The following is a 27,795-nucleotide window of genomic DNA, read 5'->3' as shown; positions in this document are numbered from 1 at the left end:
TGTGTGTAGTGCTGGTTGTGTTGCATGCTGTGTGGTGTTGGGCTTTGCTGTTTTCTTTGTCGCCAGGGGCCTCCTGAGCTGAGAGCTGTGCGTGCCGATCTGACCTTACTATCTGGAGGAGAGTCAGCCGGCCACCCCAGCAGCATTTTTTTTCTTTTTATTTGTCTAATTGATTTTAGTTATTTGTAAGTGGATTGGGTTTTACTTTCATTAGCCTCTTTGTTATTGTCCCTTTGCGGGGAGGGTTCAGACTTAGCCACATTACAGGAAGGAACATTAGGGTTTTCTCCTGCCCTTATCGGGAGGTGGCGTAGTCAGAGAGCAGTGTGGGTATTCTGTGCATTGGGCACCACAGTGCATTCAGAAGTTATCTAAGATGAGTCTGATAACTGGAAATATGCCATGACTGTTCTTTAGTTTCAAGCAAAATACTATACAGAACAGACATGAACATTATTTGAAGTGTTCTTTGTGGTAATAAAAGTTACAGTTAAATCTTATAAAATGTGTGCCAGCAAATATATTCAGCCCTTTTGAGAACAGAATCCTGAAGCTATGCAAAATGAGCATGCACAAAAGAAAGCAATGAAAGTGAAGATACATGCTTATTAAGACAAGAAGCTAGGACTTTGATTACAAGGATGACAGAAACACATCACATGAAGCACATGGTGATAACATTTACTTTCCGTTTGTGGAAGGCCTACTCACCCAGTTGACACCTCTCCCCATGAAATCCCGCTGGACAATTCTGGACACACTGGCCACTCTTGTGGTCACACCTAACCCCAGCAGGACAGTCACACTGCTCTCTGCAGCCATCTCCATAAAAGCCAGGGTCACACTCTGGATAAGAGACATGGACATGATGACCACCCCGACGCCAGGCCCATGACTGCCCATGCCCTCGCTGCTGCCAGCTCAGCTGCAGCGTACCTGACTGACATGCAGTTCCTTGGTAGCCTGGCTTGCACACACATGAGCCATTGTTAGCTCTGCACCCTGAGGACGTCTCCAGCACACAGGCACACTCCTTAGAGCATCCTGCTCCGTATGTCCAGCTTGGACATGCTAAAGAAAGTACATAAAGAGAACAGTGAACAGGGCAAGACTTCATTGGCTAAAATCACAGGTAACACACTAACCTAGAGTTTATCATTCCATAGTAGATTAGATTGTGAGTTGAAATAATTCAAATAGTAAAAATTACTCAGACTTCCTTATACTGACTCATTTTAGCTGTACTAATGGTACTGTCTACTGATAGTATGATAGTACTACTGATAAATGGTATAATTCTATAGCTGTAATACTTTGAGGGACTCAACTTGAACCACTGCAGGAATGGTGTTGATTACATACTCTTAAAGGCCTATTAGTTGGGGAAAAACTTTTGTGACATTCACCTAGATGACAGAAGCGCCCATACAGCCCTGGGGCACACAAGCAAGTCCCATACAAGCGGTGACAATGCACATTCCTGGGGCAGTTACACCGGCTTTGACAGTTTTTCCCAAAATACCCCTTTTGGCAACCTGTCAGCAATAAAAACCACAGAAGTTTGGTTGGTCTTTGGTTTTCTACCTGAAGCATGTCTATGTAAACAATCATTCTTAGAAAGTAAAAAGTTACACAAAATGAAGTATTTCTGCTAAGGAGATATCAGATAAACAAAAAGGTAAATGAGTACAATTATGAGCACTAGAGGAGAGTGACCTAATTTCAGCTTTCTAAGCATCATTTATAGGGCGATACTCTCACCATCTTCACAAAATTCCCCCTCCACCCCAGGGGGACAGTGGCACGTCCCAGTTACTGGATCACAGGATCCACCATTCTGACACTGGCAGATACTTTGACAAGCTGGTCCAAAAGTTCCCTGTGGACACGCTGAGGAGCAAATACAGAACAGAATGTGACCCCCAAAATATGCACACAGCTACAACGCAAGGAGTATCCTCTTCAAGTTCTTAAGCCATACCCTGATGAATCTACTTACACTTTATAAAGTAGAATACTTATAGCTAAAATTCACAACATTAAGGTTTATGAAATAATTTTCTTAGATTAATTTTGATATTTGTTAAATCAAAAAAGGTTTACAATAAGACTTATGGGTGACATTCTACATTAAGTGCACCTTCATATACTTACATACTGCTTATGAATAGTCTATGTATGCATTATAAATGCATTATGAAGGCACACTTAATGTAAAGTGTCACAACATGTTCATTAATATGTCAGTGTTAAACTGAAGGCTTTCCTTTCCGAATGGCAGATCAGCTTCCAAGTGCTGTTGCTATTCTAGGCTTTGGACACCTTCACAGGAAGAGAACATTTGTTCCCCTACATGTTTCTCATTTGTTCTTTATACACTGCTCAAAAAATGAAAGGAACATTTTTAATCAGAGTATATTGATCTGGTCAGTGAAGTAGCAGTGGGGGTTGTTTATCAGTTTCAGCTGCTTTGGTGTTAATGAAATTAACAACAGGTACACTAGAAGGGCAACAATGAGACGACCCCCAAAACAGGAGTGGTTTAACAAGTGGAGGCCACTGACATTTTTCCCCCCTCATCTTTTCTGACTGTTTTTCCACTAGTTTTGCACTTGGCTACTGTCAGTGTCACTACTGGTAGCATGAGGCGATACCTGGACCCTACAGAGGTTGCACAGGTAGTCCAACTCCTGCAGGATGGTGCATCAATACATGTCAGTGCTAGAAGGTTTACTGTGTCTCTCAGCACAGTCTCAAGGACATGGAAGAGATTCCAGGAGATAGGCAGTTACTCTAGGAGAGTTGAATAGGGCCATAGAAGGTCCTTAACCCATGAGCAGAATACCAGAATTGGCAGGTCTGCCACTGGCGCCCTGTGGTTTTCACAGATGACAGCTGGTTCACCCTGAGCACATGTGACAGACGTGAAAGGGTCTGGAGAAGCCATGGAGAACATTATGTTGCCTGTAACATTGTTCAGCATGACCAATTTAGGGGTGGGTCAGCGATGGTCTGGAGAGGCATATCCATGGAGGGACACACAGACCTCTACAGGCAAGACAACAGTACCTTGACTGCCATTAAGTATCGGGATGAAATCCTTGAACCCATTGTCATACCCTGCACTGGTGCAGTAGGTCTTGGGTTCCTCCTAGTGCACGACAATGCCCGGCCTCATGTGGCGAGAGTATGCAGGCAGTTCCTGGAGGATGAAGAAATTGATACCATTGACTGGCCTCCACACTCACCTGACCTAAATCCAATAAAATAGCTCTGGGACATTGTGTTTTGGTCCATCCGATGCTGCCAGGTTGAACCTCGGGCTATCCAGGATCCAGTGATGCCCTGGTCCAGATCTGGTAAGAGATCCCCAAGGACACCATCCGTCGTCTCATTAGGAGGATGCCCCGACGTTGTAAGGCATGCATGCAAGCACGTGGGGGCCTACTGAGTATGATTTTGAGTTGTTGCAATGAAATTTCGGCAAAACGGATTAGCCTGCCGCATCATTTTGTTCACTTTGATATTTGGGTGTCTTTGAATTCAGCCCTCTGAAGGTTGCTAATTTTCATTTCCATCAAACACTGCGGCATCCTTTCATTCCTACAATATTACCCAGTCCATATCAGTATAGATATCCAGCATGATTGTTTTTCCCATTGAGATCTGATGTGTTTTCAAAGTGTTCCTTTAATTTTTTTGAGCAGTGTATATGATTAGTCATGCTGATAATGTAAAATATGCAAATTCAAGGGACAAAGGCAAACCACTGGCCTTTCCAACAGATAGCCTGTGCCAAAACACCTACCATGAGAACTGGTTGGAATTTTTAAACCCAGTTATGCACTCACTCTCATTACAGGTGATTCCAGTCCATCCCGGAAGGCAGTCGCATTTATTGTTCTCCTTAGCACATATTGCCCCATTTTCACAGTTTTCACAACTGAGACTGCAGTCATCCCCAAAAGTGCCATCCAGACACACTGAAATGGATAATGAGAAACACATATGCCCATCTGACACACTTTTCCTGTGTGAGATCATCCTGATCTCCATAGGCTGAAGGGCACATTAATGAGCCCAGAATGTGGAGTGTCTCCCTGCTGTTACCGGTCCTGCTAATGAGAGTGAGCTCCGCCCAGACGTCATCCCCACTCTCCTCTTCATCTTCATAGGCTTCATAAGCTGAGTCTGCATCATAGTGTAGGAGCTCTGGAAGCTGCCGAAATAGCAGGCCTGGCAGCTGGCGCACATCTGCATCCTCATCGTCACTCTCATCAAATTCACTCTTCTGCTGAGCTGCAATGAAATAGGTGAGTGAGTTTATCCTGGGCAGGTGGGACCATGGCCCCAGCTCTCCAGATTCAGCATGAATGTAGACTGCAGATCCACCCTGTGACTTTCTAAAGCATCGTCTTCAACATGTAGTTCATTTCACTACATGTTGCACTTGTTATAACTATGTATGTGACAAATAAAGAATCTTGAATCTCTTGAATCTTGAATGTATATATGTATGTATGAGTGTATCTATCTGTCTATCTATCTGTTTATTTATCCAGTTTCGAAGATGAGAAGAGAGAGCAGATAAGGGTTAGGGTTAACATCTTATGTAAAATGAATAATGTGTTTATATCAGGGGAGGGGCCAGGGAGGGGCTAGGGAGGGGCTTGGGAATCATAGGGGCATAGCACCCTTAGCCCCCCAAGACATTTCTGTGGTTTATTTAGATAGTTCTTTATTTTTAATGTGCAAATACTATAATTTAATATTGCACATTGTGTTTTTCACTGAATGTTAGTGCTGGTTTCCTGCTGGTATAGCTAGTGGACCAGCATAGCTGTGCTGGTCTACCTGCACATGAAGCTTGTCCACCAGCAATATTTCATTAACGATGCTGGTCCACCAGCACCAAAACATAACATATGCTGGTATAATCAGCACACATTATGCTGGTCATGCTGGTCTGATTTTTTTCAGCAGGTTAACATCTCCCATTCCAGATTTATTCTCCAATATTTTTTAATGAATAAAAATAATGCTTTGTGGTCATTTAGTTACCATTTACATATTTACTTATCAAGTAGGTTTTAATGAATTTGCCTTTTATTTTAATTCAGTAATAATTTATTTACAAATAGTAGTTGCATACCAACAAACTAAGGTGGTGCAGTGTTAAGGTTGATTGGTGTGTCTAAATGTGCCCTGTGGTGTGTTGGTGACTGTCCAGGGTTAGTTCCTGGTGACCCCAGTAGGGATTAAGCAGTTTCAGAAAATGGATGGACACCAACAAACTATGTAAGGATGGATTCACCACAGCTCCAATATATTGAGCATCTCTATATATTGTTTGTTCCATCTTCATAAAGGCAACATGTAATGCAAAATAATAATGATAGAAATATATTACTCAAGAATCATGAACAAAATCATGATTCATATCTTCCTGTCCTACGTCACGTGCATATTTTTTTTTTATTGGGTAACAGAACAGAATGAATTGGAGTAAATAGTCTTTATTTAGCTCAGAAATGTAGTGAAGTGAAAGTAAAATTTGCAACAACTTAAAATATTTCATTAAAGTACAAATAAGGAAAATAAATCTACTTAAGCACAGTAACAAAGTATTTGTACTTCGTTACTTTACACCTCTGGCAAATGGCGCCCCTAACAGGAAAAGCAAGGCACCCCTCCAAATAAATATAAGACATGCTTTTAGTTTTAAAAAGACGGTTCCCCTTACCCTCACAGTTACACCCATCAGTATGCAGTCTGTCGCCGGCCTCGCAGTGGCATTCATAGCCCCCAGGGTAGTTCTTGCAGAAATGACTGCAACAGGCTTTGCCAGTTTCACACTCATCAAAGTCTATGGAGACAGGCAGGAACCAGAATGTCACTGTCATATAGGCTGTGTCACACATAGGACAGGATAAATGATGCCTATGCACAGACAGGGAACAAAATGGCGTGATAGCGTGGCTGAGTGGTCTAAGGTGCTGGGTTAAGGCTCCAGTCTCCTCAGGGGTGTGGGTTTGAATCCTGGGTACTGTCAGTTCTTTTGGGGCAGTGTGTGGTTCAGTGGGCTAAGCCTGTGTGCCTGTAATCACACGGTCGCCGGTTCAAACCCAACCTCAGCATGCCTGTGGGTCCTTGAGCAAGGCCCTTAACCCCCAACTCCCTGGGCGCCACTATGGGTGGCAGCTCTACACAGACAGCTTACTCTACAAAGAGCAAGTTGAAGGAGGCATAAAGACAATTTCCCCATGGGGATCAATAAAGTATCGATTATTATTGTTATTACTGTAAAATCACATATGCCAGTGTTTCCCAAACCAGTCCACGGAAATCCCATGATGGTCCATGATTTTGCTCTCTGCTAATTCCCCGGGAGTTTGGAGGGAGCAAAAAACGTGGACCATCTGGAGGTCCCTGAGAACTGTTTTGAGAAACACTGACATATGTAAAAGTCACAAGTCACAAGTCCTAACTATCAGTCAAGTCAGAGACTTGGTCAAAGTCATGTCAAGTCATGATTAATCCTTAGGCAATTTCACCATGAGTAACTATAATAAATGTAATAGTGATCGATTTAGTTATTATTATTTAATACATTTAATAGTGATTAAAGAATGCCCATAAATATTACATCTTTTTATTATGAAATGAGCATATTTGCCAGTGCATTTAACTGTGTTCAACAACTTACATCTTCAGAAAAGCAATGTCGTCTGTAACATAACGCCAATAAGAGCACTGGGCCTCTTAACATTAAAGGAAATGTTCATTTGGATAAGTTATTTCTGGTTTATCAACCTGTTTTTATGGGCCTTGAAATGTAGAATGAAATTTGAAGTTCTTGTTAGCGTGTCTGATATTTATTCCCATGTTTTGAAGACTGCTGTCCTTTTTTTTTTTTACTTCTGTCATCAGCGGAAAACTTTGTAATCAAATTTTATTGTTTTTGATATCGATGCTGCTGTGATTACTTCATGCTAATGCACTGAACTGCATTCACTAACTAATCACTTGTGTTGCACGTCTTGCAGGCATTTCGTGGTTTCTGCCGTTTGTTAGCTTGATGGGCCAAATGGCTTCCTCTCGTTTGTAAATTTCTTATGTTCTTGTGGAGTCAGTGATGACAGGAGAAACATCAAGGTGGAGACTATTAATTATAATGATAGGATGTTAGATAGAATTTTACAAGTCATTTATAATAATTTTAATTCAAGTCTCATGTCAACAATATCCAAGTTTAAGTCAAGTCGAGCCTTATTCACAAATTTGAAAGCAAGTCTCAAGTCTGATAGTTGAGTCCGACCTGGGCCAAGTCATAGAACTCATGTCGACCATCTCTGCCTATACGTTTGAAGGTATGAAATAGGAAATACTAACCTACACAGGTTTTATTATCATCAGCTAGTTGGTAATCTTGACTGCAGGAGCAGATGGGTCCCTTAGCAGTGTGTTGGCAGGTATCAGAGCAGCCTCCGTTGTTCTTCTGACAGCTGTTAACAATCTCCATCTCAATTCCTGAAAAGGTGTTGAGTAAAAAATAAGGAGAGCACTACCTACCCAAATATTTATCTGAGAGTTTATGTAAATGCCATACTCACGGTAGCAGTGCTTCCCGTTGATTCCCAGCTCAAACCCAGGGCTGCACATACATTTGAATGACCCGAGGGTATTGATGCAGCGATGGCTACATTTTGCCTGTCCTGAGCTGCACTCATCAATATCTGTAACAGAAGACGATTATAACAGCAGCTAAGCATGGGTAGATACACCCAACACTGAGAGAACACAGACATAGAAGGAATGGCTGTGGTATGTAGTCAAGGTAGCAATGGGGTGGATACATTTCATTGCTATGCATTAAGTGATATGAGCTGAGGTGATCTTTCTGAGGGTTTTATTCTCAGGGTTTTTATGCTGCGGTTTTGTCTGTAGGAACATACCCATGCAGCTTTTACTATCGGCAGCCAGACTGTAGCCCAAATGGCAGCTGCAGCGCGTATGACCTTCTTCACTGCTGCAGAGCTGGGCACAGCCACCATTTTGATCCATGCAGGGATCTTCCACTGCACCATTCCAGGGACCATGACAAAAGAAACCATACAAAGTAAGGCAAAAGCCTAAATTTATGGTGTGTACTGTGCAGTAGACTGTGCACTTTCAATTTGTTTTGAGCTATACGTTGGATGTGTGCACTTTATGTATCTCGCTGATGTATCGAAGAGAACTTCATTCCGGGATCAATAAAGTATTTCTGCTATTTCCTTATCTTTATAGAGTACAGTAAGCCCTCGTGCATTCGCGCTTCGTGATTCGTGAATTCACAGATCCACGAAAATTTCACTGAACTTATTTGCATCCGCGATTTTTTTGCACAAAAAAACCCTACAGAAGTGTTTATGTTTCATTTTCATAGTAATTTATAAGTTTTCATGATTTTAAGTGTAAAATTGGTAACATTTTAGTTAATGAAGATTCTACTGTGTTTTGGGGAAAGTTCAAGACAATATAAATCAGTTAAAAATCTCTTAAAAAACGTGGCTTTCTTATGGAAACGTTCCTTTTTATGTACATACTGTACTGTACCTTTACAATGCCAATCCCATTCGCAAAGCTTATTCCCTTTGGAACTGTCATGACCTGCTCGTCCGATCCTCCCGTGTGCCACGCTCCCTCATCTACCTCGTGTGGAATACCCGTGTGATCAGCGCTGTTTCGAGTTGCTGTCATTAGTCCTGTGTATTTAAGTCTGCGTTTAAGTATGTTTCCCGAGTCCGGTCAGTTTGCTGCCTGTTCCATTGTCCTGCTTGTCTTTACCTTTTGATTAAACCGGGCCCGTGTTCCCTGATTCCTTGCGTCCTAGCTGTCCCTGCCTCCCCGGTCCATGCCCTGGCAATACGTGACAGGAACGCTAATGGTTACTCAAATATTAGAAAATAATTACTATTTTGTAATAGTAAGTACACGTTAACGTAAATTCAACAAACAAAAATGATACATTTCTTGAAAGGTGCTAATGTTTACGTTTCCATCTCGAGACGCATTTGCTATAAACACTGAAAGGGTTGGTTTTTAAAAGTAATGTATTAAGCTAAATTTTAAATTAAATTAAAATGTTTTGGGAGCATATTTAGGGTTAAAACTATAGGAAAAAGCACATATTACCATTTTTAGTGACTCTACCAAACATCGGCGAATCATCCTCATTCGCAACGGGTTCCGGAACGTATTCCGAGGTCTTACTGTACTACAAATTTTTTTGGTTTACAGAATTATGCAATATATCATGCATATTGTTCATTGCATAAGTCCAGTCATTTCTTTAAGCATAAATTACACCGGGGCCTTGGATTCCTAATGGGTAAGGAGGTGCCCTTGTAATTGTATGGATTGCTGGTTCAAATCACCATGGAGGTACCCTGAGAAAGGTACTTTCCCTGGGCACTGACTTAGCTGCCCCCTGCTATGTAACATGTGGGTTAAATGCAGAGGACACATTCTGTTGTTGTGCTGTGGTGTGTCAACAATGACAGCTAATCACTTTACCTTTTCTCAGTCCAAAACGGATTTTTTTCTGTCTACAGCTGTTAAAAAGAAATTTGCTTTGTAGTTACAGTAATTTAGGTAAGCCTAGGGAATAAGTTGCCGTTCATTTAGTTAGTATATCTAAATATGGCTGGCTTCTGTATATTTTCATGGATTATGATTTGATAATCTGATTTGGTCAATATAAGCTGCACTGCAGCATATTTTGAGCAGCAGTACATCATGACCATTATCGTCAAAATCCTAATCAGAATTTCTGATTGCAATGGAAAAAGAAATAAATCCGACCAGATTCAGCCTTCATCATCCTTGCTTGGTTTAATTTTTGCTTGGCAGGACAGTGGAAAAATGACATAAGCATTCAGCACTGATAAAGTGCAGATATGTGTATGCATGTAGTAGTGATCTTACATAATCTCCATTTTAAATGGGAAAGCTACAAAAAGAGGCAAGGAGGACAATAAGAACACATCAAAATAATAAGAATAACAAACTGAATGCTGTCAGAATGAAAAAATTGTATTCCCCCAGATGGCCCCGTCACCCACTCCCCCTTCCCCCCCCCCGTTTAATCCCCCCACACCCCTAAACTCTACCATCTTTAGCCCTCTATACACTCCCCCCCCCAACCTATCCAAAAAATCTTTCTTAAAAGCCCGATGTTGTGTGACTTGTATCAGTGTCATCAGGTTCACCAGATCTCGTGCCTGTGGCTGTCCGAATGATTTCATTGCACACTAAGTAAAATAAACATAGTATAAAACATGGTAACTAATCTGGAAAGTCATTCATTCATTCTACCTGGACCTTGCTGATGTCTTGAAACTAGTTGCAGACCTTCTAAAGCGCTGACACCAGTTCTGATTTTCAATGTTTGCCTTGTGCAGAAGCTAATCTATTGTTGATCTATTGGTTACTGTTCCACTGTATTCTTAAAACACAGCTCTTAAAAAGAAATGTGCTCTGTAGTTATTTTAAGTAAGACTAGGGAATAGGGTGCTGTTAATTTAATTAGCATATCAAAATATGAAAATATCCATTCCATCCTGCTACCTCCATGTAATGTATCCATCATATCTGTGGGAGGACCGATCACAAGAAGCACAGGGCACAAGGGAGAGGAAGCAATGCCAGACTTCCTGATTTGGAGGTTAAAAACACATCCCTGCTCAGCGTGGATGTGTTTGGAACAGTTTGCTGGTCAGTTTGCTTTGGGCAACTGGGTTTCATCCCACAGTCCAAAAACAAGTGTTTAGGTGAACTGGTGTATATGGTAAATTGTCCATTGTGTGAGTGCCATGCATTGGACTGGCATCCTGTCCCAGGTATAGCCCTGTACTTCCTGGGATAAGCTCCAGGCTTGCTATACTCCTGTACCAGATAAGAAGTCATAAGATGGATTTTATCCTCACTTTTCCTTCATACGCAAATACAGTGGTACCTCAGTTCTCAAACTCATTAGAACTCAAATTTCTTAACCAGTTCGAAAAAAAATTACCTAGAACTGACGTACCTGAACCGTGAACAACGACCTAAGATAATTTGTACGCGCGGGGAAATGAGTCACGCGGCACGTCTCTCAGCGGAAACAAAGGGTAACGCTTCAGTCTCAGCCTGGCATTTGCTGTGATAGCATCGTGCATGTTTACACTATAGCTGAATACATATATTTAGACAGTAAAAATACTTTTAGACAATAATAGACAGTAACAGTAGGTATTATTATATAATAAAATACATTTAAAAATAAAGATTTGTTTATTTTATTATATCGTTTGTAAATTTCTTATGTTCTTATGTTCTTATGTTCTTATTTCTTATTAATTATTTTAATATTAATAATTATTATTATAATTATTATTAAAATTAAATACATTCAATTATAATAATATTGTCTGGCCGATCGGGGACGGAATGAAGACAAAGGCGCAGATGTCAGGGTATCGGGGAATATGGGGTTTAATTACATGCAAAGCAGGCAAAACGCAGAGGGACAATACAATAACCGGACTGGGGAAACAAACTGAAACGCGGACTAAATACAGAGGATTAATGACAACAAACAGAAACAGCTGATCACACGGGGATTCCACACGGGGTTAACGAGGGGGCGTGGCACACGGAAGGAGCGGACGATCGGGGCAGGACATATTATATTATTTTTTTTGTTTGGATACATTTATTTTCTTACTTTACAAATTACTGTTTTGATAAATGTGCTTAGATGTGTTTAGTACAGTATATGCTCTTCTTGTTTTATCCAGTTCATTTTGTGTTTAAATGCTAAAAAAACATATTTAGGTGTAATTTGGGGGGGCCGGGAACCAATTAATTGGTTTTCCATTATTTCCTATGGGGAAAATTCGATCAGAACTGGAACTTTTTAGGATTCATAAGAACATAAGAAGATAAGAACTATACAAACGAGAGGAGGCCATTCGGCCCATCAAGCTCGCTTGGGGAGAACTTAACTAATAGCTCAGAGTTGTTAAAATCTTATCTAGCTCTGATTTAAAGGGACCCAAGGATTCAGCTTGCACTACGTTATCAGGAAGACTATTCCATACTCTGACTACACGCTGTGTAAAGAAGTGCTTCCTTAAATCCAGTTTGAAATGTTCTCCCGCTAATTTCCACCTATGGCCATGAGTTCTTGTATTTGAACTAATGCTGAAGTAACTATTCGGTTGAACAGCCTCCAAACCTGTTAGAATCACATAGACCTGGATCATGTCCCCCCTCAGTCTCCTTTGCTTGAGGCTGAACAGATTTAGCTCAACTAACCTTTCCTCGTATGACATTCCTCTAAGACCAGGAATCATTCTTGTGGCCCTACACTGCACTTTTCTAAGGCCGCAATGTCCTTTTTAAGGTATGGTGACCAAACCTGCACACAATATTCTAGGTGAGGTCTTACCAAGGAATTATATAATCGTAGCATCACCTCCCTTAACTTAAACTCCACACACCTAGAGATGTAACCCAACATCCTATTAGCCTTTTTTATTGCTTCCCCACACTGGCGAGAGTGGGACATGGAAGCATCAACATACACACCGAGATCTTTCTTGTAATCAGCTACCTTTATTTCAGTAGGTCCCATAAAATACCTGTACTTTATATGTCTGCTCCCTACATGGAGTACCTTACATTTGTCCATCCATCCATCCATCCATTTACTTCCGCTTATCCGAGGTCGGGTCGCGGGGGCAGCAGTCTCAGCAGGGAAACACAGACTTCCCTCTCCCCGGCCACTTCCTCCAGCTCCACTGGGGGGATCCCGAGGCGTTCCCAGGCCAGCCAAGAGACATAGTCCCTCCAGCGTGTCCTGGGTCTTCCCCGGGGCCTCCTCCCAGTGGGACATGCCCGGAACACCTCACCAGGGAGGCGTCCAGGAGGCATCCTAAGCAGATGCCCAAGCCGCCTCATCTGGCTCCTCTCAATGCGGAGGAGCAGCGGCTCTACTCTGAGTCTCTCCCGAATGACCGAGCTCCTCACCCTATCTCTAAGGGAGAGCCCAGCCACCCTGCGGAGAAAACTCATTTAGGCCGCTTGCACTCGCGATCTCGTTCTTTCGGTCACTACCCACAGCTCATGACCATAGGTGAGGGTAGGAACGTAGATCGACCGGTAAATTGAGAGCTTTGCCTTTTGGCTCAGCTCCTTCTTCACCACGACAGACAGATGCAGCGCCCGCATCACTGCTGACGCCGCACCGATCCGCCTGTCGATCTCCCGCTCCATCCTTCCCTCACTCGTGAACAAGACCCCGAGATACTTAAACTCCTCCACTTGGGGAAGGACCTCCTCCCCGACCTGGAGAGAGCACTCCACCCTTTTCCAGCTGAGGACCATGGTCTCGGATTTGGAGGTGCTGATTTTCATTCCAGCCGCTTCACACTCGGCTGCGAACTGTCCCAGTGAGAGCCAAAGGTCACGGTCTGATGAGGCTAACAGAACCACATCATCTGCAAAAAGCAGAGACCTAATCCTGAGGTCACCAAACTGGACACCCTCAACGCCCTGGCTGCACCTAGAAATTCTGTCCATAAAGGTTATGAACAGAATCGGTGATATAGGGCAGCCCTGGCGGAGTCGAACCCTCACCGGGAATGAGTTCGACTTACTGCCGGCAATGCGGACCAAGCTCTGACACCGGTCTTACAGGGACCGAACAGCCCTTATAAGGCAGTCCGGCACCCCGTACTCCCGGAGCACTCCCCACAGGACTCCCCAAGGGACGCGGTCGAATGCCTTCTCCAAGTCCACAAAGCACATGTAGAGTGGTTGGGCAAACTTCCACGCACCCTCCAGGACCCTGCCGAGAGTATAGAGCTGGTCCACTGTTCCACGGCCAGGGCGAAAACCACACTGCTCCTCCTGAATCCGAGGTTCGACTATCCGACGGACCCTCCTCTCCAGCACCCCCGAATAGGCCTTACCAGGGAGGCTGAGGAGTGTGATCCCCCTATAGTTGGAACACACCCTCCAGTCTCCCTTCTTAAAGATGGGGACCACCACCCCGGTCTGCCAATCCAGAGGCACCGCCCCCGATGTCCACGCAATGCCGCAGATGCGTGTCAACCAAGACAGTCCCGCAACATCCAGAGCCTTGAGGAACTCCGGGCGGATCTCATGGTCCTCATGGTACTCTCAATCCATCAGCAATAAATCCACACTTACTGAAGAACACATCAGGGAGAAAGGATTTGACTTCATGTGTTTGACAGAAACCTGGCACCAGTCAGAGGTTTACTCTGCCCGAAATGAAGCCTGTCCACTTGGCTACAGTTACCTGGAGGCAGCTCGCAGCACTGGGCATGGTGGTGGCTTAGCTATCATCCACCGTCAGGACTTGGGGTTGTCCCCTATCTCGATATCTGCAACATCTTCCTGTGAGTGCCTTGCATTTAAATGTAAGCCCCCTTTTCCCATGACCGTTCTCCTTATCTACCGACCTCCAAAACCGAACTCTGCCTTCATCCCGGAAATATCTGATCTTCTCTCAAAACTTTGTGCTACCTCTGCTAACATTATAATCCTAGGAGATATAAATATTCATGTCGACAATCCCACAGGTTATCTCACTGCTGATTTCCTTGAGCTGCTATATTCCCTCAACCTACAGCAACATGTTGATGTCCCCACACATTCCAGGGGTCACACACTTGACTTGGTCATTTCAAACTCTGCCCCCATCAGTAACCTACAGGTATATGATCTTGGTATTTCAGATCACAAAGTAGTGTCGATGGAGCTGCCCTTTCTCTCCCCCCATACCAAACCAAAACGACAGATCCATTTCAGAAGTCTGAAGAACATCAATGCGGATGCCCTGGGCCTGGACCTTAAACTTCTCTCCTCTGACCCTACCAGCCCCCTCTCTGTTGCTGACCTCGTGGATTTCTATAACCAGTCCCTGAGCAGTCTTCTGGACTTCCACGCACCCTTAACATCCAGGTCTGTATCATTCTCGTGCTCAGCACCTTGGTACACCTGTGAGCTGCGAAAAATGAAGGTGGGTGGGCATGTCCTTGAGAGGCAGCTCAAGGCTTCTGGGCTGACTGTCCACAAACAAGCTTACAGGGAACACAAGAAGGCGTATGCAGAAGCTCTGAAGGTTGCTCGGTCCAGGTTCTATTCCAACATCATCAGCAACAGTTCCATGAACTCCAAAAAACTTTTTTCAACTATAAATCACCTTCTAAAACCTCCTTCACCTGCCCACTCCGAGGAGAGGTGCAACATGTACACTGTACCTCAATTTTTTCAAACAAAAAGTTGATAACATCCGCTCACACCTCTCCACCACGGATATCCTGCCTCCTCCAACTATTGACCCACTGTCTGAGACTGTCCAGCCCCTTTGCTCCTTCTCTGCTACCACACGGGAAGAGGTGGAGGACGTCATCAGGAAAATGAAACCGTCGACCAGTTCCCTGGACCCTTTCCCCTCAGCCCTGTTGAAGGCTAACATCTCTGCTGTCTCTCCACTCATCACCAGGATTAGAAACAACTCCCTCCTGGCTGGCCATATTCCTTCTGCACTAAAAACTGCTGTCATCAGACCTCTACTGAAAAAACCCACCCTGGATCCTGAAGTTCTGTCTAACTATAGGCCAATCTCCAATCTTCCATTTCTCTCTAAAGTTCTGGAAAAAACTGTTGCAGCACAACTTCATGATCACCTCAATCTAAATAACCTGTTTGAAAAGTTTCAGTCTGGTTTTCGCCCTGGCCATAGCACTGAAACAGCCCTGGTCAGGGTCACCAATGACCTTCTGATGACAGCAGATACTGGTTCCCCCTCTCTACTCATCCTTCTTGACCTGACCGCTGCTTTTGATACAATAGACCACAACATCCTCCTTCACCGCCTGCAATACTCCATTGGACTCTCAGGAAATGTTCACAACTGGTTTACATCATACCTGACCAGCAGAACTGAGCATGTCACCCTTGGCAGTGCAAAATCTCACACCCACAACGTCACCTGTGGTGTCCCACAGGGCTCTGTGCTATGCCCCATCCTTTTCACCATCTACATGCTCCCCCTTGGAAACATCATTGGCAGACATGGTTTATCTTTTCATTGCTATGCCGATGACATTCAGCTTTATCTCAGGACTACCCCCATCTCCTCTACTGCCCCTCTGTCAGCATCCACACTGACTACCTGCCTGGAGGATATAGAGGTATGGATGAGGCTCAACTTCCTAAAGCTGAACAGTTCCAAAACAGAAGCCATCTTAGTTGGCACACCTCACCATCTCCGCTCTTCTACAATCACCAGTATCACTTTCTCTGGCCTAAACATCCCCCTTTCCACATCTGTCACCAATTTGGGTGTTAAACTGGACCCTCAACTCACCTTTGACACCCACATCAAACACCTCTGTAAGTCATCATTCTACCACCTCAAGAACATCGCCAAACTCCACCCAACACTCAGCCTGGCAGATGCAGAGAAGCTCGTCCATGCCTTTGTCTGCTCCAGGCTGGATTACTGTAATGCACTGCTCATTGGGATTCCTGGCAAGAATATACAGAGACTACAGTATATTCAGAACAGCGCTGCCAGGATCCTGATGAGGGTGCGAAAGCATGACCACATCACCCCCATCCTGAAAACCCTTCACTGGCTCCCTGTCCCACTCAGGATAGAGTTCAAGGTCTCTCTCCTCACCCATCAATGCATCTATGGACATGCTCCCCTTTACTTACGAGGACTCCTCACCCCCCATGCCTCCTCACGCACCCTCCGCTCTGTACACACTAACACCCTCCAAGTCCCCAGAACCAAGCTCCGCAGCATGGGTGATAGGGCTTTTTCATCTGTGGCGCCGAGGCTGTGGAACGCCCTCCCTGACTACCTGAGAGCCCCACAGTCGACTGATGCTTTTAAACAAAACCTAAAAACTCATCTTTTTAGAAAGACATTTTATTAAAGTATTTTATAGATCCTCCTGTTTTTATTTCTTTATTTTTATTGTGTAGCACTTTGAGATTTCTAAAATATAAAGTGCAATACAAATAAAATTTATTATTATTATTATTATCCACCCCCGGGGCCCGGCCACCAAGGAGCTTTTTAACCACCTCAGCAACCTCTGCCCCAGAGATAGGTAAGTCCACCTCCAAGTCCCCAGACTCTGCTTCCTCATTGGAAGGCGTGTCAGTGGGATTGAGGAGGTCTTCGAAGTATTCCTTCCACTGACCCACAACGTCCCGAGCTGAGGTCAGCAGCGCACCATCCCCACCATAAACAGTGTTGATGCTGCACCGCTTTCCCGCCCTGAGACGCCGGATGGTGGACCAGAATCTCCTCGAAGCCGTCCGGAAGTCATTCTCCATGGCTTCGCCAAACTCCTCCCATACCCGAGTTTTTGCCTCAGCGACCGCTGAAGCCGCGTTCCGCTTAGCCTGCCGGTACTCATCAGCTGCTTCTGGAGTCCCACAGGCCAAAAAGGCCCGATAGGACTCCTTCTTCAGCTTGACGGCATCCCTCACCACCGCGACAAGCACCGACCACCTTACGGCCACAGCTCCGGTCAGCCGCCTCCACAATGGAGGCGCGGAACATGGCCCATTCGGACTCGATGTCCCCCGCCTCCCCCGGAACATGGGAGAAGTTCTGCCTGAGGTAGGAGTTGAAACTCCCTCTGACAGGGGATTCCGCCAGACGTTCCCAACAGACCCTCACTATACGCTTGGGCCTGCCAGGCCTGGCCGGCTTCCTCCCCCACCAGCGGAGCCAACCCACCACCAGGTAGTGATCAGTTGACAGCTCCGCCCCTTTCTTCACCCGAGTGTCCAAGACATGCGGCTGCAAGTCCGATGACACGACTACAAAGTCGATCATCGAACTGCGGCCTAGGGTGTCCTGGTGCCAAGTGCACATATGAACACCCTTATGCCTGAACATGGTGTTCATTATGGACAATCCGTGACGAGCACAGAAGTCCAACAACAGAACACCACTCGGGTTCAGATCGGGGGGGGCATTCCTCCCAATCACGCCACTCCAGGTCTCACTGTCATTGCCCACGTGGGCATTGAAGTCCCCCAGCAGAACAAGTGAGTCCCCGGGGGGAGCACTCTCCAACACCCCTTCCAAGGACTCCAAAAAGGGTGGGTATTCTGAACTGCCGTTTGGCGCATAAGCGCAAACAACAGTCAGGACCCGTCCCCCAACTCGAAGGCGAAGGGAGGCTACCCTCTCGTCTACTGCGGTAAACCCCAATGTACAGGCGCCCAGCCAGGGAGCAATAAGTATGCCCACGCCAGCTCGGCGCCTCTCCCCGTGAGCAACTCCAGAGTGGAAGAGGGTCCAACCCCCTTCGAGGAGACTGGTTCCAGAGCCCAAGCCGTGCGTCGAGGTGAGCCCGACTATATCTAGTCAGAACCTCGCAGCCTCGCGCACCAGCTCAGGCTCCTTCCCCACCAGAGAGGTGACATTCCATGTCCCTAGAGCTAGCTTCTGCAGCTGAGGATCGGACCGCCAAGGTCCCTGCCTTCGGCCACTGCCCAACTCACACTGCACCTGACCCTTATGGCCCCTCCTACAGGTGGTGAGCCCATTGGAGGGGGGACCCACGTGCCTTTTTTGGGCTGTGCCCGACCAGGCCCCATGGGTGTAGGCCTGGCCACCAGGCGCTCGCCATCGAGCCCCACCCCCAGGCCTGGCTCCAGGAGGGGGCCCCGGTGACCCGCGTCCGGGCAAGGGAAATCGTGGATCCATGTTATAACTCATCATAAGGGGTCTTGTGAGCCGCACTTCGTCTGGTTCCTCACCCAGGACCTGTTTGCCTTGGGTGACCCTACCAGGAGCTTAAAGCCCCAGGCAACTTAGCTCCTGGGATCATTGGAATACGCAAACCTCTCCACCACGATAAGGTGTCGGCTCCAGGAGAGGTGGTGACCCCGATGTGATTTGTCTATTACATTTGTCTATGTTAAATTTCATCTGCCAGGTATCGGCCCAGTCACTAATTAAATCAAGATTCCACTGTAGCTGCTGAGCCACTAGTTCAGTATCTGCTAGTGTTGTAGTCAAGACCGCCTAACCCAAGACCAAGACATTGCCAAGACCGGAAGGTATCAAGACCAAGACACTGCCGAGACTTGAGGGTACAAAGACCAAGACCAAGTCCAAGACCAAGACCAAGAAACACTAAGGCGAGACCAAGACCAAGACTGGTCGAGACCAAGACCAAGACCAAGACCGAAAACAGACTACGGATAGAATCAACATCACATTACTCAGATCAACTGTAGAGAAAAAAGGCATTGCTGTAAAGTGTCATTACTCGTTAAATCAAATTCATGTTATCTTTTCAATTATATTGTCCATATGTCCATATGTCTCTCATTTAAAATCTTCCAGATTTGTCATAGTTACGAGGCTGATGGAAAATAATATTCTCAGCAATCCTCTCCTATAACCATTTTATCAGACCTCGTCAAGGGAAAGAGATGGGATGTACCAGAAAGATGTTCATATTAAGTACCAGGGAGAGAGGCCTCGGGTAAGCTATGAATACGGCTATGTGATGATCCTCTGCTTTGAATTGAAGAGAATGAGCCTCCAGATTGACTTGCACCTCCAAGACCGTGCTTTCTAATGAATGTGAAATACCTAATTGAATTGAATTATAACTATGCTATTAGTGCTGGGAGACAAAAACGATCTCGATTTTTTATCGATAAAAAATAAGAACGATCACGATGATACACACAGACTATAAAACTCGATCAACCAAATTTGCTCCGTTTTAGAGAATGCGCTGAGACAGACAACTCGTTGGCCTATCGAGCAGAGGTTTACTGAAAGCCAGCACAACAGCCAATCACCGACATCGTTGTAATTTTGCCCATCCCCCCTTAAAGAAGCAATGGGTGCGTTCGACTGCAGCTGACGCAACATGGAGTGCGATCTGTCGGCGGCTGCAGGGGTGGAGTATAAAATGACTGCAGCCAAGTCGGACAATTTCTACTCCTTGTAGTCTGTGAGACTATGTCTTTATGATAGGTATGTCTGATTGTTATGTCTTTCTGATAGGTATGTCTTTCTGATGGGTATGTCTGTCTGATAGGTATGTCTGATCGGTATGTCTTTCTGAGGGGCATATCTCATGGGTATGTCTTTCTGATGGGTATGTCTGTCTGATAGGTATGTCTGATGGATATGTCTGATCGGTATGTCTTTCTGATAGGTATGTCTTTCTGATCGGTATGTCTGAAGGATATGTCTGATCGGTATGTCTTTCTGATGGGCATGTCTCATGGGTATGTCCTTCTGATGTGTTCTGATGGGTATGTCTGATGGGTACGTCTTTCTGATCGGTATGTCTGATGGGTATGTCTGATTGTTATGTCTTCATTTGTATGTCTTTCTGATACATATGTCTTTCTGATACATATGTCTTTCTGATAGGTGCGTCTGTCTGATTGGTATGTCTCATGGGTATGTCTTTCTGATGGGCATGTCTCATCGGTATGTCTTTCTGATGGGTATGTCTGATTGTTATGTCTTCATTGGTATGTCTTTCTGATGGGTATGTCTTTCTGATACATATGTCTTTCTGATAGGTGTGTCTTTCTGATCGGTATGTCTGATAGGTATGTCTTTCTGATAGTTATGTCTGATTGGTATGTCTTTCTGATTGGTATGTCTTTCTGATCGGTTGTTTGATGGGTATGTCTGACGATTAAACAAATAAAGCAGCACAACATTACAGTAACTAACAATAAATAAACCACTAACTTACGTGTACTGTTACAGCATTTATATAATTTATTTAAACTTTATTTTACCAGTAAATGAACTGAAACCAGTTCTCACTGCTTTATGTGCTTTTCGGGAGAAATAGCAGATAACACATTGGAATTTCCTGGGATACAAACGTCATGCGTGTGACTAAAATCTTCAGCCAATAAGGGCAAAGTTGTGTCGTCACGGAGGCGGTTCCAGTTTGTGCTGCACGGTCTGTCTCAAGTCGTCTTGCTCTCGCGAGGATTTTGTACTATGTGACATGGTGACGCGTGGTGACGTTTTGGAACATTTCTTTGCGGACTTTGCTATCATGCGATGTGTATGAAGTGTGTGGACTGTGAAGCACTGTCCATTGAGAAAATGTATACAATGTAACGTTTTTAAAGTAGATGCATCTGACTGGTTACATTTGAATTGAGGCGCGTAATGAATAATGATACTGTTCTGTGAGGATGTGCTGTTTTCTCTTTTTTTCCCCATCCCATCGAGACCGCTATGTCCGAGACCAAGATAAGACCGAGACCAAATAGGGTCGAGACCAAGACAAGACCGAGACCAAATAGAGTCGAGACCAAGACAAGACTGAGACCACAAAAAATTGGTCTCAAGACCGGTCTCGAGACCAAGACCGGTCTCGAGAACTACAGCACTAGTATCTGCTACACCACCCACCTTGGTGTCATCTGCAAATTTCACCAGTTTACTGTATATATTGGTGTCTATATCATTTATGTAAATTAGGAACTATACTGGTCCTAAAATTGAACCCTGCGGTACCCCAATATGAACGCAGGCCCACTGTGACATTGTGCCTCTTATAACTACTCGCTGCTTCCTATCTGTTAACCAGTTATCAATCCAGGTCGCTACAGTTCCTAAAATACCTGTCGCTTTGAGTTTAAGTAAGAGCCTCTTGTGGGGGACAACATCAAAAGCCTTTTGGAAATCTAAGTAGATGACATTATAGGCCTTCTTATCATCAACTTCCTGAGTAGCTTCCTCAAAAAACTCCAACAGATTTGTTAAACAGGATCTACCTCTCCTAAATCCATGCTGGCTATCCCTCAAAATGTTATTTAAGTCCAGGTAATCTACCATTTTCTCTTTGATTATAGCCTCCATAACTTTACTAGTTATACAAGTTAGACTGATTGGCCTATAGTTTGACAAATTACTTCTATCACCTGTTTTGAAAATGGGCGTTATGTTGGCATGCTTCCAATCAGAAGGTACCACACCTTCAGATAAGGATTTTTGAAACAGTAAAGTTAAGGGTCGGCAAATAATATCCCTCATCTCTTTTAACACTATAGGTAAGATGCCATCAGGGCCCTGAGATTTATTTATTTTGAGCTTAGCTAGGCTTTGCAAAACATCAGCTTCAGTTATATATATATTAGTTATAGACGATGCTGGATTAGTAATAAGAACTGGTAAATTACTAGTGTCCTCAACAGTGAATACCCGTGCAAAACTATCACTGAACTCATTTACTATATCAATGTCATTTTCAATTATAAGACCCTTACTATCCTACAGATTAGTAATTTTAGAGCTTTTAGAGCTCTTTTAGAGTTAAATTACTGGAAGAAACTTTTAATGTCATCCTTAGCCTCCAATGCGATCTTCCTTTTGACATTCCTTTTAGCTCATCTAATGTAATTTTTTAACTGTAGATTTAGATACTCTTGCTTTATTCTGTCATCATCAGTTATTTTCCATTTCTGGAACAAAGCCCTTTTCCTCCTTACTTTATACTTTATTTCCCTAGTAAACCACCTAGGTTGCAATTTCCTAGATTTATTCTTGCTGGAAACAGGTATGAAGTCCTCTTGCACTTGCAATAATGTGCTTTTAAAAAATCCCCATGCCTCTTCAACAGTTTTGTTAATTAACTCCATCCAGTTCACAGTTTCTAGTTTTAATCTCATACAATTGAAGTTAGCCTTCCTAACATTATATATTTTTGATTTGGACTTTGCTCTTCGGGCACTAAACTTATGATGTTATGATCGCTACTGTCAAGTGGTTCTAAAACGTCTAATTTACCAATCCTGTCCTGGTTATTAGAGAAAACAAGATCAAGAATGGCATCTCCCCTGGTAGGGGTGTTAAACTGAGTAAAAAAACAATCCTGTACTAATTCCACCATCTCCAGTTCATTTTCAGAAGAGCCAGCGACAATGTCCCACTGCATCCCCGGTAGATTAAAATCACCGATAACTACCACATCATTTTTATTGCTCATAATCCTAATATCACTGTATAACAATCTGCTTTCCTCAGCAGCTACATTAGGTGCTCTGTAACAAACACCGACAATTAGGCTATTTGAGTTTTTAGCATCTAATCTGAACGGATTAAGTTCGAGTTCTGAGGTACCACTGTATATTCCATTTTAAACCAATGCAGCTAAATCTATAATAAAGTCATCTGGAAAAGGAATATCACTTTTAATTATATACATCAATTATATCTCCATGCCTGATGATTTATTTAAAAACTGATCTAAGGAATCAGTGATGTTCCTGGAGCATGCCCTAAAAATAAATGCAACTAACTGTTCAGCAGGCTCACTGATAGAGACCTGTATCCTCTCCCCCTCATTCTAGGTTGTCATGACCTGCGCATCCAGTCCTCACGTGTGCCACGCCCTCCTTGTTAACCCCGTGTCAATTCCCATCGTATCAGCTGTCTTGCGTTTATTCTGAGGTCATGTCCTGTATTTAGTCCGCGTTCAAGTCTGTTTCCCCAGGTCTGTCATTGAGGTTTGTGGAAGTCTGTGCCCTGTCTGTCCATCTGCCTTCAATAAATCCCTTTGCCTTGGATTTATGGCTCCTGGACTCTGCTTCACTGCGCCCTGCTCGTTCGCCCTTCTCCCGATTCACAACAGAATGACAGACCTCTCCGAAAACGCACCGCGGTGGACCGAGAGCCAGCGCCTCGGTCTCCTGCAAGAGGTATTGTATTGGCTGAACCACCCCGTGGCTTTGGACTTGGCCAGCTGGAGCGGCGACCTCCTGAGGCAGATGATGCCGTCCGGGAACGTGCGCCTCATTAATGAGTTGCACGACAATCTCCGGAAATTAGAGCAGAGGCTGCCGACTCGCCGTCCGTCGTCTCCGAAACGACGCAGCCGCCTGCCACTCACCGGAAAAAAAAGAAGAGGAGAGGGCACCTGAAGAACTGGCGATCTACTTGAGGGCCTGCTCTCTCTCCACCGCTGCTCTCTCCGCCGGATTTCGGGAAGAAACCCTCCCGATCTGGATACCAGCGGGGCTCGCCCAGGATGTCACCGCTGCATTGCCCCCTCAGGTACCCAAAGCCCGCATTACGGCCACCGTAATAGCCACCGCTAGCAGCCTACCATTTCCGGGTGGCACGCCTGGCAAATAAGGGGGCCAGGGCCTGTGGGACGCTATCCCGCAGAGTAAAAGGTGTCTTAAAGGGGCCATAGTGTATGTTCCTGTCCTGCCCGTCCCGCCTGACTCGCTGGCGCCACCTGTCCTGCCCGTCCCGCTTGTTCCAGCGACCGCCGTACCACCCCCTGCTGGCCACGAGTTGGTGGTGCCTGCTGCCACCGCTACGCCTGCAGTGCCCCTGCCGAGTCAGCTGCGCCTGCCACAGCTCCGCCTACGCTCACACCTGAGGCCCCGCCGCCTTCGCCAGCTGAAGCTCTGCCTGCAGCTCCGCCCGTCCTGCCTGTCTCGCCGGCTCTGCCCATCCTGCCTGTCTCACCGGTTCTTGTCCCACCTGTTCTACCTGTCCTGCCTGTCTGTACCGTTCTGCTTGCCCAGGTCATGCTGGAAGGGCCTGACCAGCCAGTCCCGGTCTCTGCGCCCTCAGAGGCCCCTGCCATGCTGCCGCCCATTCCGGCTGCGCACGCGCATGATGCCTGCCAGCCTGCTGCTGCTGCGCACGATGCCCACCCGCCAGCCTGCCACCACACACGAGGCCCCGGCCGCGTCTCCGGCTCCGCCCGAGGCAGCTCCTGTTGTGGCTCCGCCTGTCCTGCCCGTCCTGCTGGCTCCGTCTATCCTGCCTATCCCAGAGGTTGACGCTCCGGCCCCTGGGCCCGAAGTCCCGGCACCGTCTCTGCCTGCAGATACGCCCGAGGCTCCTAGGCCTCCACTGCTACCCGAGGTCCCGGTTGCACCACAACCCGTCTCTGCTCCGTGCGAGGCTCCTGGGCCTCTGCCTCCTGCTCCGCCCGAGGCTCCAAGGGCTTTGTCCGCTGCTGGGCCAGAGGCCCCAACTCCGCCTACGCCGGAAATCCCTGTCCCCTACGGATCCCCCCCCCCGCCTCTTCCGCTTTGTCGGCCTCCTGCAGGCCTGCCAAAGGCACCTCCTTGGCCCTCCTCTTCGGCCGCTCTGGCTTCGGCCGCTTGGTCACCCGCGGCTCCTCTGGCTACCACCTTTCGCCCACTGGGGTTCCCTCAGGCTCCCCTTGTTCCTTCACCCTTCACCTTTTTGCCCCTCCTGTTTCTGCTCCTCGTCCCTCTGTGTCTCCTCCATTCCCTCCTGGTCCCTTTGTCCCTCCAGTCTTTGCTGCTCGTCCCTCTGTGCCTCCCATGTTCACTCCCGGCCCTTTTGTTCCTCCCATTGGTGTTCCCCCGGTATCTCCCTTTCTAGTTTGTCTGTCCGCGTTTCCCGTCCTCTGTCAGGTTTTGTCGTGGTTTCTGCCCTTGTGTCTGTTTTGTGTTTCGATCCTGTTCCCTGTGCCCCAGTAACGGTCTTGTCTTGTTTTCCAGGTTCGTCTTGTTCCCGGTCTCGTCCTGTCCGCCGCTCCCTTTGGGGCATGCCCGGAGTGCGTGCCTTGGGGGGGGGGTTCTGTCATGACCTGCGTGTCCACTCCTCATGTGTGTCACACCTTCCTCGTTAACCCTGTGTCAATTCCCATTGTATCAGCTGTCTTGCATTTATTCTGAGGTCATGTCCTGTATTTAGTCCGCGTTAAAGTCTGTTTCCCCAGGTCTGTCATTGACGTTTGTGGAAGTCTGTGCCCTGTCTGTCCGTCTGCCCTCAATAAATCCCTTTGCCTTGGATTTACGGCTCCCAGACTCTGCTTCACTGCGCCCTGCTCGTTCGCCCTTCTCCCGATTCACAACACAGGTAGGGCACACATGCTGCCCTGACAACTGTATGACTCCAACCTTCCATACTAACTTCTTTAGAGAAAGCAAGCCATGTGCAGGAATGAATAAGGCTTGCAAAATCCAATATTCCTAGCCATTTATTCATGACACTGGAAAAAGCCTCCATATTTGTTGTAACTGTAGGATTATTTAATGAGATATACAGACATTAACATTTTAATCTTACACTTCAATCTCTGATTGTGCTGTTTTTTCACTCACCAACGCAGCTTCGTCCGTCTGTGTTTAAGCGGAATCCCATGCTACATTCACAGAGGAAAGAGCCTGCACTGTTCACACAGTTCTGCTGACAGCCCCCATTCAGTTCCAAACACTCATTCTCATCTAGGATAGAGAGGCACAGAAAGACCTCATCAGCTGCTTCTGGAGTCCCACAGGCCAAAAAGGCCCGATAGGACTCCTTCTTCAGCTTGACGGCATCCCTCACCACCGCGACAAGCACCGACCACCTTACGGCCACAGCTCCGGTCAGCCGCCTCCACAATGGAGGCGCGGAACATGGCCCATTCGGACTCGATGTCCCCCGCCTCCCCCGGAACATGGGAGAAGTTCTGCCTGAGGTAGGAGTTGAAACTCCCTCTGACAGGGGATTCCGCCAGACGTTCCCAACAGACCCTCACTATACGCTTGGGCCTGCCAGGCCTGGCCGGCTTCCTCCCCCACCAGCGGAGCCAACCCACCACCAGGTAGTGATCAGTTGACAGCTCCGCCCCTTTCTTCACCCGAGTGTCCAAGACATGCGGCTGCAAGTCCGATGACACGACTACAAAGTCGATCATCGAACTGCGGCCTAGGGTGTCCTGGTGCCAAGTGCACATATGAACACCCTTATGCCTGAACATGGTGTTCATTATGGACAATCCGTGACGAGCACAGAAGTCCAACAACAGAACACCACTCGGGTTCAGATCGGGGGGGGCATTCCTCCCAATCACGCCACTCCAGGTCTCACTGTCATTGCCCACGTGGGCATTGAAGTCCCCCAGCAGAACAAGTGAGTCCCCGGGGGGAGCACTCTCCAACACCCCTTCCAAGGACTCCAAAAAGGGTGGGTATTCTGAACTGCCGTTTGGCGCATAAGCGCAAACAACAGTCAGGACCCGTCCCCCAACTCGAAGGCGAAGGGAGGCTACCCTCTCGTCTACTGCGGTAAACCCCAATGTACAGGCGCCCAGCCAGGGAGCAATAAGTATGCCCACGCCAGCTCGGCGCCTCTCCCCGTGAGCAACTCCAGAGTGGAAGAGGGTCCAACCCCCTTCGAGGAGACTGGTTCCAGAGCCCAAGCCGTGCGTCGAGGTGAGCCCGACTATATCTAGTCAGAACCTCGCAGCCTCGCGCACCAGCTCAGGCTCCTTCCCCACCAGAGAGGTGACATTCCATGTCCCTAGAGCTAGCTTCTGCAGCTGAGGATCGGACCGCCAAGGTCCCTGCCTTCGGCCACTGCCCAACTCACACTGCACCTGACCCTTATGGCCCCTCCTACAGGTGGTGAGCCCATTGGAGGGGGGACCCACGTGCCTTTTTTGGGCTGTGCCCGACCAGGCCCCATGGGTGTAGGCCTGGCCACCAGGCGCTCGCCATCGAGCCCCACCCCCAGGCCTGGCTCCAGGAGGGGGCCCCGGTGACCCGCGTCCGGGCAAGGGAAATCGTGGATCCATGTTATAACTCATCATAAGGGGTCTTGTGAGCCGCACTTCGTCTGGTTCCTCACCCAGGACCTGTTTGCCTTGGGTGACCCTACCAGGAGCTTAAAGCCCCAGGCAACTTAGCTCCTGGGATCATTGGAATACGCAAACCTCTCCACCA

At 46.4% G+C, this 27,795-nt stretch overlaps 1 protein-coding gene across 2 annotated transcripts in view; it reads right to left on the bottom strand.

Annotated features, from left to right (window-relative positions):
• egfem1 (EGF-like and EMI domain containing 1) overlaps nt 1–27,795 on the bottom strand; it is an 86,741-nt gene that overhangs the window by 23,863 nt on the left and 35,083 nt on the right. For both annotated transcript variants that reach the window (XM_072701139.1, XM_072701140.1), the window contains exons 6-15: nt 7,956–8,078; nt 7,614–7,736; nt 7,393–7,530; nt 5,744–5,866; nt 4,111–4,299; nt 3,852–3,983; nt 1,762–1,890; nt 1,407–1,535; nt 937–1,071; nt 712–846 (exon numbers count right to left, since the gene is read on the bottom strand). In XM_072701139.1, the coding sequence (XP_072557240.1) occupies nt 712–846; nt 937–1,071; nt 1,407–1,535; nt 1,762–1,890; nt 3,852–3,983; nt 4,111–4,299; nt 5,744–5,866; nt 7,393–7,530; nt 7,614–7,736; nt 7,956–8,078 (1,356 nt within the window). The remainder of the gene's footprint in view (nt 1–711; nt 847–936; nt 1,072–1,406; nt 1,536–1,761; nt 1,891–3,851; nt 3,984–4,110; nt 4,300–5,743; nt 5,867–7,392; nt 7,531–7,613; nt 7,737–7,955; nt 8,079–27,795) is intronic.

The sequence above is a fragment of the Paramormyrops kingsleyae genome, chromosome 17, assembly GCF_048594095.1.
Source record: "Paramormyrops kingsleyae isolate MSU_618 chromosome 17, PKINGS_0.4, whole genome shotgun sequence".
Taxonomy (NCBI): Eukaryota; Metazoa; Chordata; class Actinopteri; order Osteoglossiformes; family Mormyridae; genus Paramormyrops; species Paramormyrops kingsleyae.
Note: the sequence above shows the minus strand (reverse complement) of the source record. Positions and strands in the feature narration are given on the sequence as shown.